The sequence below is a fragment of the Athene cunicularia genome (assembly GCF_003259725.1).
Source record: "Athene cunicularia isolate RWA chromosome 3 unlocalized genomic scaffold, athCun1 chr3_part1, whole genome shotgun sequence".
NCBI lineage: Eukaryota > Metazoa > Chordata > Aves > Strigiformes > Strigidae > Athene > Athene cunicularia.
Genome location: NW_020799097.1, coordinates 107,176,291 through 107,187,873, shown reverse-complemented (window position 1 = coordinate 107,187,873; position 11,583 = coordinate 107,176,291). Strand labels below are relative to the sequence as shown.

Genomic DNA, 11,583 nt, shown 5'->3' with positions numbered 1-11,583 from the left:
GTAGCCCGGTCTGTCGGTAGCGCGGGCGGGCCGGGCCGCAGCGGTGCCTCCCGGTGGGCAGCAGTGCCGCTTGACGCATCCCTTTTCTCCCTTTCCGACTAGAAGGTGCTGCTTGTTCCCCTCTTCTTGGAGACTTACTCATCGTTGAAGCAGCCCTGAGTAAACCCCGTGTCCCTGCCTGATAGGTGACTCTTGCGGGAAGCCAGCTGTCAGAAATCGAGGGGTAGTTGTTATTTGTTTATGGAAGGTGCTTGCGGCTGTTCCAGCAGTGAGCCAGCTTCGCCTGACAGCTCTGAGGTTGGATTTTGCCTGTGAAAGTATGGATTCCCAGGGAACTGAAATATTTGGCAAGCACTTTTTCGCTCTAAAAGGCTCTAGTCAAAGCAAAAAGGAATGCAAAGACTGTCATCTGTCTGTTCATTTGTGCCTCTGTGTACAGACCTCAGCTGTACTGTGCAAGCAGATACAAATTAGGTTAATCCAGCGTGCTTATTTAAGAATAAAAACTGCCTTTTGGACCAACATAGTGATAGAATTTAATAAATTATTTTTCTTTGTTTTCTAAACACGGTGTTGGGAATAACAATCTTGAGAAACACAGGGCATGGCTCTTCTCAGAGTGGCAGGTGTTGTAGAGCAACTCTTGATGTCAACAGCTAATGGCAGTAGATTAAGCATTAGCATAACTAATGTTTGTGGCTGATGGCAGAAAGTGAGGGAGCTTGCTCCATGGTTGTAAAGATTCCCTCATGTGGTTGGTTCAGATACATAGCTATATATATATAGCGCTCCCTATATATAACAGCTATATATAATCCTTTATATATAGACTCATTCTGGGTAGCTGAATTCAAGTGATGTTTGTGACAGATGAAACTGTCCATTTTTAAGTGTTACTCTCTTTTTCTAACGTTAGTCTTTAGAAATATTATTTGGAGGCTTCTGTCATCTGCTACTTTCACTTCCGTAATTGTGGAAGTACTTACAGAATGCTTATTGTTCTAATTGTTTATAGATAGATTTTCATAATAATGAGTTTCAGATGTGGCTGCCAAGTGTGTGAGGACAGAAGAAATTGCACCTCAAAGCCTGATAGAGAACATGACAAGAACAGATGAGATTTATTACTTGTCATCTGACAGACTGAGAATTATGCACACTATATATATAATATATATATATATATATTTATATATATAGCATTCCCTCTGCTGGTAATCATCACAAGCTTGAAGTACTGTTGTCCAAGTTAGGTCATTGCTTGATGTTTGTTTACTATCATTTGACCTGTGTTGAAATCTTGAGTTGCTCAGCTCTTGCTGAAATACATAATTCCCTTAAGCAAGATTTAACTTAAAAATACCTTGCTAAATCTGTAGAGGAAATGCCTGTACACTGTGGATGTTTGGTATCAAGGCTGTCTTTAATTCTGGAGCCTTTACCTACATTTGGGAGTTTCCTAGTTAATATAAAAAATGCATTGGTGAGATGCACTAAGCCTATTAGCACCCTTTCTGCCAGATGGATGTAGTTTGTATGGAAGTTTGGATGATCATTTTCAACATTTCTTTACATTTGTTTATTAGATTATTTTTTTTAATGTCTCCTGAAACCAGTGGTGTCTTTGGGTGAAGATCTGTATCACTTCAGCAGTAAAATTAATGAAAGCAGACAATCTGAATTAGTTCAGCTTTCTGAAAGTTGCAGAATGGATTAATAGGTAAAAGTTGGGGTACCTGCTGAATTAGTATAAGAATAAATCTATTGCAAAACCAGGAGATCCAGCTTTCTTAAAACCAATTGAGGAATTAAGAGAGGAAAAGGTGATCCATAGCGAAGGGAAAAGGGGTGGCGGGAAAAGGAAAAAGGAAGGGAAAAAGAAACAAGGAGACAGGAACAGTTGCTGCTTTTGGACTTTTTGTGTAGTAGCAGAAAAGAAAATTAATCTGAGTCTGATACTATTTTGTAAACTAATATTTTTTTTTTATATGTTATCTAGCAAGAATATTGTGAGGGTGTAAGTTACTGTGTGGGAGATGCTGAGATATGGGGGCTGTGTTAGAAACAAGCACCCATCTGTATGGCTCTGCAAACATGAAACAAAACTACCCTATATCAATGTTTGCATACACCAATACAACGTTATGTTAACATATTTGAATGCCAGTACCCCAGTGTGAAGCTTTTGCCTTACCTAGAAGAAAAGCCACTTTGCAATAGAAAATTACACTACTGTAACTTGCACAAATGCAGTTTCATCCTGCAAGGCAGCCTGTTCTAGGTAGGTACCGTGCACTGCATCTGAGCACAGCTTTCATCACTTTGCCAAAGCCTCTTCGGTCATTTGACTGTATTAACTTCCTTGTGCAGTTTGCTACACTAGCTGGATGGTTCTAATGGGCATAGCATACTGTTCCAGTTCACTTTCCAACTTCACATGTGGCTACGTGTGGTGCTTTTTGATGACAAATTCTGCATGTAGGCAGAGGCCAGAGGCTGGGCCCTGCTTACTTCAGGAGTTGCAGAAGTCGGTGGCTGACGGTTGAATCTCAAACCTCCTAAGAGACTGACTGCATGTGTATTTTCAGATGCACCCCTCCTTGTGAGCAGCAGAAACCTGGGAAGGTAAGGAGCAAGTGTTTGGGGTTTTTTTGCTTACCCAGTGATTCTTTAATGTGTGGTCTTGTGTAGCTGTACTAAGTATTCTTCTTCCTCTTTTGTCTATCTCTGAGATGAGAAGCAGCAGCTTAAGCCCGGTTCCTGAGATGTGAAGATGAAGATTAAGCCTGGTTCTACAGTAAGTGCATCTTGAGAATGTTCTAAGGTGTCGGGGGGAATGCATGGCCCTTTTTTTGAAGGGGAAAGTGCTTGTTGGCTCACCATACAAAGGAAAGTGGGTTTAGTTGATGAAATGGTGAAAGAAAGGCTGTCATAGGTTTTTATCCTTTAACTAGCAGCTGTTTTCTATTGTAGATCTGAGATGCAGTAGATGGTGCTGAAGCAACACTGAGGCTCCTGAAATATCCACAGTCCAGTGTGTATACAGAAAGTGCCTGCTGGCTCTCTCCCAAACATTGACCGTCCTGTGTCTTCAAAAGATGCACTCTGGGACAAGAAAACACTGACTGTTAGTTTTAAAAATGTTAATAAATAATTCTTTGTGTTACTTTTTTTGTTCTTTATTGCTTGTGAAGGTAGGCAGATGAGGTAGTACAAATACCAACCAAGTAGTGCTTCAGGTGGTTTCAGTTCTGTGTCCAGATAGTGGTCAGATTTAAACTGTTGAATGTCAGCTCTTTGACAGCTGTTGCTTAGTGTTGCCAAAAATCAATGCTGAAAAACAGGTGGAAGTTTGGGAGCATACTGCTCTAGGAATATGTATTATAGCACACAGCCACAGTGCTTGTGTTTCCCGTCTGTCCATGGCAGAAGCATGCAGGCAGGAAATGTTTCACAGTATGACTAAGAAGTTGTATCAAGGTTTGTACTGTCAAAGTAATGCACTCTCAGCAGACCTTACTAGCTAGGTAATACGAGCTGATTGCTCTGCAAAAGGTCCTCTCAAGAATGCAGGTTGGTAGCAGTGGTCAGGGTGCCAGCTAATGACAGTGGCATCACCTCTCAGTTCATAGAAGTACCTGTCTCTTTGAGCTGTGTAGATTTGGCAAGTGGTAGATTGTATCCCATTAGTGTAAGTAAGTATGCCCTTTTTACATTGGAGCCATTAATTTAATACTACAACTTTTGGTAATTTGCCTGAGGGTGGGACCACTGACATATATCCAAAAACAATGCTTAGCTGACTTTAAAGATGTAATCACTGGTTTTGTGAATAACCAATATTCCTGTCCACTCCTTCTGAAAATTCTACTAGTAGCATGGCGGGATTGGTGTGTTACGGTAGCGTCACTTTCTGGGGTTGTGAATAGCAATAGGGAACTTGACTGGCTCTCTGAACCCATGGAAGTTATTTTCAATTTTTTAAGTGTAGAGAGTGGATGAATGGGTAAGTACGCTTCTTGTATTTTCCTCCCCCTAACTGGAGGATCTTAAGCTTTAGAAGTGCTTTAATGTTTCACAATTCTTTGGCTTCTCTTCATTTAAGAGAGCCTTCCCACTGCCTATAAAAGCTGCCTATAAGTGGCTTTTTTCAGATCATTTATGTATGTGTGAACATAAATAGACGCCCACACCTTTTACATGGGAAGTGAAAACTATACGAAAAAAAAATTACAGTTATCTTGGGTGACTCTGTACACACCACTTCTGTATGTAAGGGATATGAGCCTGAGAGCAATGGAAAATTGTTTTCCCTTGTTCTGTTGTGCTTCTGTTTTTCCCAGTGTACCATGAGTATACCCTGCAGGATTCAGGATCCTTATGTAAGGAGAGAACAGTCTTTAACCACAGCAAGTATCTTCTGAATTGGTCTTACAAGTGAATACTATGTTTTTTAGCTTGGGAGGAGGGAGGGGAGGGAAGAGTGTGAAATGATTCCAAGTTCAGATTAATTTCTCTACCTTATATGAGAGAAAAAGCAGATATTCCTTGTTAGCTTATTTTAAAAATTCATAATCAATTGTGGCATTTGCAGGCTGCCTTACTAGCAGACTTTTGTAACTTTTTTCCTACTTTTTACTACTGTGAGCAGTAATATAAAGACTAACGTAAGGTGAGTCGTTTTTATAACACTTCAGCTGGACCCTTATGAATGCATTGAAATCCTGCAGCAATCAAAACCAAGAGCTAGTGATAGTTGTAGGCTGCTATCTATTTTGACTGAAATCTACTGGGGGTCCTTAGGTGGAGAAGTTATTTTAAACATTAGAAATTCTAGTAGGATTACATTATTTTGGCAGTTTCTTAAAAAGAAAAAAAAAATTGGACTGTTTTGACTGTTATAATGCATATTGTAGAAGCTAATTTTCTAAATTTTTAAGTGTGTATTTATTTCAAGAATACATGTTTTCTTATGCATTGTATTCTGAAGAAAATGGTTCTGGTACCAGTTGGCTTATTAGATTCTGCTGTAACTTTAGTCTGAATTCTTACAGCCTTGTGCTACCATCAAATGAATCTCACTTTGTCCTTTTGTTGGGACCCAAGTCTTATTGGCAGTTTCTTTCTCATTTAGATACTTGATGAGGTCACTTTTCAGCTTTTTGCGGTGATACAAATAATTGAAGATTTTAGGCCTTATATTACTAGGCAGACTTTTCAGCCTTAAGTGTTTGAACATAGATATTTATGCATTTATTTTAGTGTTCAGTATCTTCAGGATTCAACACTTCGTGCATAATTCTCCAGAAGTAATACATTAGTCTGCTGATTTGACTTCGAGCTTACTTGTAAGAATTACAGTTGCGCTCTCTTCTGAAGTACTTAAATTTTGTTTTTAGTGACTTGAGTTACTGCTTTTCTGGGTGCAGTAACATGAATTATGTTTTTAGATAGGTGATGTATTTTAAATGTTCAGATGCATATTTTTCAAAATGGCATGTTTTGCAAGGTTAGTCTGTGTAATGGAGCTGTTCTTGTCACCAAGCTTAGTGTTTTGTGTTGGTTTTAGTAAGAGAGAGGGATGTTTGGGGCTTTGTTTTACGTTAGCTCCTAAAAATACTGACAGGGTGAGCATTGTGTTTACTCTGAAAGAAATACCCCTTTGGATGTTCGTTCCACATTTACAATAACTTATGATCGGTTAATTGTTTTTAATCCACAATACAATCAACACAAAAATAACATTATCCAAAATTAGTAAGGATGGCACATGGAGATAGGCCAAGAGCCTTATGGGCGTCAGTCACAATTGCTTTTATTGCTTGTATTTGTGGTTTCTTCTGGTTGGAGACTTTGACTGATACTTGTTTATTCACGCTTATTGTCTGTTGATTTTTTTTCATGCTGTCACTATTCACATTTTATTTTTTTCTTTTGCCTTCGCTTGCTAGGAAAGATAAAGGCATATTAGAAATGTATAATGCTTAGAGAAATCAAATGAAAATGCTTCATGTATTTGAGTTCAGTCACAAGGAGTCACACTCCTAAACTAAGTCTTTGAAATATTTTTGCCAAACTCAAGACCTGTTTTGTATATCCTTTCAAGAGGAGGAACGGGTATTATGTCACCTTTAAAGGAAAGAATCGTTCCATTGCCTTGAATTTTCATGTACCCTTCAGATGGGATACAGAAGACTAATAGTGATTTGAAAAACCTGAATGTAAGGAACTTGTGGTAAAATCACTGTTCAATACTAGGAATCTCTTTTATTGCTGCACATTGTAAGAAAACAAAATGGTGAAATAAAGCAACTGAAAAAAAATCATTATGTCAGTGACTTATGATTTTTGCACATAAAGATAGCATTTTAAATTTTGTGTGTGTAGGTGCATGTTTTAGTCCATTTGCTTTGTGCATGTCAGAGTAAGCTTTAAGAAAGTGATCACATAGAACTTTAAATGGGTTTAATGTAGGTATTTGAGCTCTTAAAGGCATTTGACATAGAATATTCAACTTGATGAGTGCAAAATTTAATTAATTTCTCTGAACAGTACAGTCTCCTGCTCCAAAAAGCAAAACCCACACAACTTTTAATATTGCAGTGTGTCAGATTTACTTTGCATTGCTGTGCATGACAAAAGCAGAGCCAATACTCTTTTCTGATTCCATGTCTGAAACATAAATGGAGGTATATTTAACTTGTTTAACTATAGATGTTTAGTCATAAAACTTCTGCAGTTTAAATGGAAATAATGTCATCATTTAATTCCTTTGTCGTGTTATCTCATCCTTCGTGATTTAAGTTTTTAGCTGTCTGGTATGTTCTGTGCCTACTCTGTGCCATAGTTAACTTTGAGTAATTTATATTAGTTGGTTTGAAGTTGGTGAGATACTTTAATTTTCCCAAGCAGTGAAGAGATTTATTTATCGGGTACTGCAGATAAGCTGCTATAAACTTTCTAAACAATCTTTTTCTGTTCAGTGGAGTTGCTCAGGTATTTTAGTGATACTTTGGAAACAGCTTGGGTAAATGACACAGTATTTTGTATTTAGGTTAGACAGCTTTAAAGGTTGATATATAAAACTGTCTGTTGTAAAGACTGGGTGGATTGTTTATTATGTGAAACAGATCCAAACCTTCCCTCTGTTATGTATATGAAACCAGTGTCAAGTCAAATACAGTAGCCCAGTCTGCTATCCTAGAAGACTGAAGCATCCTGGATGGTGGTGTTGTGTGGCTGCATGTCATAAATTGTACAAAACTGAGGGGAAGTGACAAAACCAATACATATTTTAAAAAAAAAGGGGGGGGGGTGACTTGGGAAAATTAAACCATAATTGTCTTGGTGATTCAATGTACTTCTCAGTGCTTCATTTCCCAGTGCTGACTGAGTCATTTGGAATATACTGGAATGGAATTTCGGTATTGTGTTAAAGAGGAAAAGAAAATAGGAAAGAAGTGGAAGCTTTTGTATTTAAAAACTGTAGGGTACAGTAGTAGTCTGCAAATATCTGAACTATATTTTAAGGTTTCAGTTCAAGTTTTGTGCATTTAATGTGTATCTAGGTGTGTCATCTTATTGATAAGATGATCACTTCTGGGAAGAACTTGTGATAAGAAAGGATGAATGCATTCTATAAAGTCCAGTAATTCCATCTATGAAAGAACCTCTGCAGTCATTAGTTGAATTGATTTGCAGAATATCCCACTACATATATGGGGCATTTGGGGGTTTTATTTTGCTTTGCTGCAATGCTTTTTCTTTTTGTTTTCAGGTCTTGAGTATAAATTTACATAAGTTCTAAAAATGGGAAGAATTTTTCTGGATCATATTGGTGGCACTCGCCTGTTCTCCTGTGCAAACTGCGACACGATTCTGACCAATCGTTCTGAGCTCATCTCCACTCGTTTTACAGGGGCCACAGGAAGAGCCTTTCTTTTTAACAAGGTTGGTAAGAAGCTGAGGGGGAACTACTATTTGCTTTTGAAAAATGAGTTTGTAGGATATGGACCTTGTCATCAGAACTAAAAAAATTTGCTAGTTAAAGTGTGTAATTACTTTTTAAATTTTTATTCTATTTAATAGAATAAATAATATTCTATTATTTGAAGTCAAATTAGGCATTTACTGTTGATGGCAAGCTACCTAAATTAGTTTATCTGCAATACTAAGAGACTATAAAGAGGATTGTGTATAGAGAGGCATCGTGCCACAATGCATGGAGTTTTAACTTTGGAGACTTTGTAATATGAACCTCACATTCACCCTGACAGTGCCTTTTGTCTGTCAAAGGGTTTCAAAGGCATTTGCACTTCTGCTGAGTTAAAAAAAAGTCTAGATAATATTCTGTTTAATTTCTTAAACACATTTAAGCTAACAGTAGCTTGGCAACCTCAGATAAACACAATTACAGGCAATGCTCTGGTTTATTTTTTATTGATCAAATTTGATTTAACTCAACAGATTGAAATACAAAAGTCATAGCTGAGTGAATTGTAGCATTATTTATAAAGCCTTCCATATAGACTCGTCCATGAGATTCACTGAAAAAACAGCAATCTTCCTTTGCTTTCTCACAGAATTCCTAGCCATGTAGTCATTGGTGTGCTTTGGTTTGGGTTTTTTCTTGAAAGCCATTTGGCCATTGGCAGAGTTGATAGAGGCGTCAGTAATGTCTTCACTTAACAGTGCTTTGCCCAGGGATTTCTGGAAGGCTGAATCCTGTCGGTGGTATTTATATGTAAGTGTTAGGCTGCATAGCTATAAAAGAGCTGTGCATCCAATTTCTTTCCCATTCAATAAGCTGGATGCGGGGGTTCAGTTTTTTCTTGTGTTAGGTAGTGGGGTTTAATCACAGAAGTTTGATTTTCACATTTCTGCAGTCAGAAGCCTTACAGGTGAAGCAGAGTAAGCACAGTCAGGTGGGAAATTGAGAAAGCAGTGCAGCCCCATCTAGAATCCTACTGCATGTTAGCAGTTTGGATATAGTTTTGACATCAGCTTCTCAATGAACTACACATCCTGATTCTGTGGTGTGGCTGCCTAAACAAGTTAAAAGTATATTTTAAACTGCTGAGATAGCACACCAAAAAAAGGGTGACTGTTTAGTGGCTGCATTCTCAGCCACTGATTATCCTTTTTCTTAGATGATTGTTTCAAAAGCACACCAAGATTTTCAAAGAAGTACCTCTTTTAATATTTTGGTTCTGATTTCTTGGGAATAAGTGATCACATCAGTTGCTAGAAATAGGTTATGTATATTGCAAGTGGATTAATATCAGTTAGTTTACAAGCTGTTCACTAGGAATTTCTCACCCAGAGTTGAATTCTGCACTTTTGTACGTCTTGTGATAGCATTTCGTGTCTCTGTTACACATCCCCATGAAGCACATCTTTAAAAGTGTTTCCTTCTCAATCAGGAGCTTTTCAAGGGCTCTTGACTTACTCCACTGCGGTTTTCAGTTCATGTGTGGTGCCACAAGCTCTTTACTTTTAAAATGTTGATAGTCGTGCACGTTGTTACCAGCTTTGCTCTAGGCAGACTAATCCTTTCTATTGCCTGTCCCCTGTATCTTTGTATCAGGTGGTAAATCTGCAATACAGTGAAGTTCAGGATCGGGTCATGCTCACTGGCCGCCACATGGTTCGAGACGTGAGCTGCAAGAACTGCAACAGCAAACTGGGTTGGATCTATGAATTTGCCACTGAAGACAGCCAGCGCTACAAGGAAGGCCGTGTTATCCTGGAAAGAGCGTTGGTTCGAGAGAGTGAAGGATTTGAGGAGCATGTTCCATCCGACAATTCCTGAAGAGACTTGAGTCTCTCCTCAGGTTCTCTTCAGTTGAAACTCAAAAATAATAAAATCAACAAAAAAATCTGCTTACATACACTGTCACCTTAGCATCAGAGTCGGATTCATGGACTACAGAGTGGGAAAGATTGTGAGAGTATTTCAGATGGAACCTTCATTTCTTTATTCCTTTTATATTTTACTTTCCCTCCAGCAGCTGTTTGTAGAAAGAATGTTGTGCAGATGCTGTAACTTTTTCTCTCTTGCATTTACATCTGTTAGATTTGAGATTGTATCTACAGATACAGTGGGCTGAAAGGAAAATATTTGGGGGATTTGTCTTTTGTTAGAGAGAAATTCAATGAGTTCTTTTAGTTTGCACAAACTGATGTCAGCATAAAGTTATTTTAAAACTACAGATGTTTTTTAAAAACTATATTCCAATTTTTGGCTTAAGATTTTAGTTAGGGTTGGATTGTTGTTTTTTTTTTTTTTACCCAGTCTTTTCACCTGATTTGCTAGCTAAAGAAAAGCGATCCGAATTTGTGCCGAGTGCTAAAGGTTCAGTGTTGGTACAGCTTGGGCTGGCCCTTGTGCCATATTCTTGTTGAGGTTGATTGGTAGCACAGAGCCCATTATTTCTTGTCATTCTTGACCCAAAGATGTCACCATTCCTTGTTTGTTTGTGAAGTCCCATTCACCATGTAAACTGGTGTTGATTGGAAACTATTCTTGAAATAGGGCAAAACTGCTTGGCTTTTTTTAACTTTAACTGATGTAACTTATAAGCATAGTAAGAATATTAAATAATAGTTGTCTGTTTAGTCTTGCGTTGCTTACAAATCAAGCTGTGTTTGTAATGATAGGGAACCACGGAGAAACTACTGTTTCGGTAGTAATTTTTTTTTTTGATTCTCTACTAATCTCATTAACTAGACAGGGAATTGCAAATCTTAATTCTTCCAGTAGTTTTCTTTAAACCCAGACCTTCCTATGTTAAACACAGCTGCTGTGTAAAAGGAGAAGATTGCCAGCATGTTTGTTCATGCCTAGAGTTACGCAATCTGTATCTCTTGAAAAGATTAACTTAAACAGCTTGTTTTCAAATGCTGCTTCTGGTGTTGAAACCTTTATCTTTCATCTTCGTTGAACCTTTTCATTGTGATGTTACATTTTTATCTTTCTGGGCAGCAGTACATGTCAGCCTAGTAGTAACTAGTGACTTGGATTCTTGCTTTCTTCTTGTAGAGGTCAGCTCTGTTTAAAACGGTGAACTTGCTTGCCTTTTTATGAAAAATGCTTTTCATTAACTTAACTCAAGGGTGCCCAAACACTTTCATTGTGTCTTAAGCCATAAGTTCAGATCTCAAGGGCTGAAGTTTATTTGATTGTTAGATATGTATGATTCCTTATCAAAGATACAAGTCTATTTTTTGTTATTACTGGATAAATTGTGATCAATGTAATAAGTTATCCACAGCAGTACAAGGGGGACGGACGGACGGGGGGGGGAGACGGGGACGGGGGACGACGGACAGAGGGACGGAACTCCACCCAGCCAAACAGATCTGGACTCTGACCTTTCAGAATAACTTTTCTTCACTAGCCACAGCTCCATGTCTGAAACTAAGATGTGGAGGGTGACTATGCAGAGTATTTTTTCTTAATTTTTTGTTGCCAAGTGGCAATTTGGACACCCCTGACTTGAATGTACTGCCTGTTTCATGTAAAAGTAGCTTTATTATAGAATTGTCACGTAGAAGGAAAAGAGTAGATCACATACCAGAGCT

General features: G+C 38.1%; 1 protein-coding gene across 3 annotated transcripts; it reads left to right on the top strand.

Annotated features, from left to right (window-relative positions):
• Nucleotides 1-1,856: 1,856 nt before the first annotated feature.
• On the top strand, nucleotides 1,857-11,300 carry YPEL5 (yippee like 5). 3 transcript variants are annotated; one of them, XM_026844798.1, is made up of 6 exons: nucleotides 1,857-2,625; nucleotides 2,733-2,797; nucleotides 2,974-3,127; nucleotides 5,957-5,975; nucleotides 7,778-7,950; nucleotides 9,587-11,300. In XM_026844798.1, the coding sequence occupies exons 5-6, from the start codon at nucleotides 7,810-7,812 to the stop codon at nucleotides 9,809-9,811; spliced, it is 366 nt and encodes a 121-aa protein (XP_026700599.1). In that variant the 5' UTR covers nucleotides 1,857-2,625; nucleotides 2,733-2,797; nucleotides 2,974-3,127; nucleotides 5,957-5,975; nucleotides 7,778-7,809; the 3' UTR covers nucleotides 9,812-11,300. The 3 variants fall into 3 exon arrangements, with proteins under 3 accessions (XP_026700599.1, XP_026700600.1, XP_026700597.1); XM_026844796.1 differs by lacking the exon at nucleotides 5,957-5,975 and having other exon boundaries at nucleotides 1,859-2,625; XM_026844799.1 differs by lacking the exons at nucleotides 2,974-3,127; nucleotides 5,957-5,975.
• The last annotated feature ends 283 nt before the right edge of the window (nucleotides 11,301-11,583 follow it).

Coding starts and splice junctions, on each gene's coding strand:
- YPEL5 (XM_026844799.1), top strand. CDS start 7,810: ATGGGAAGAATTTTTCTGGATCATATTGGTGGCACTCGCCTGTTCTCC. Junction 7,951..9,586: donor GAGCCTTTCTTTTTAACAAG/GTTGGTAAGAAG, acceptor TCTTTGTATCAG/GTGGTAAATCTGCAATACAG.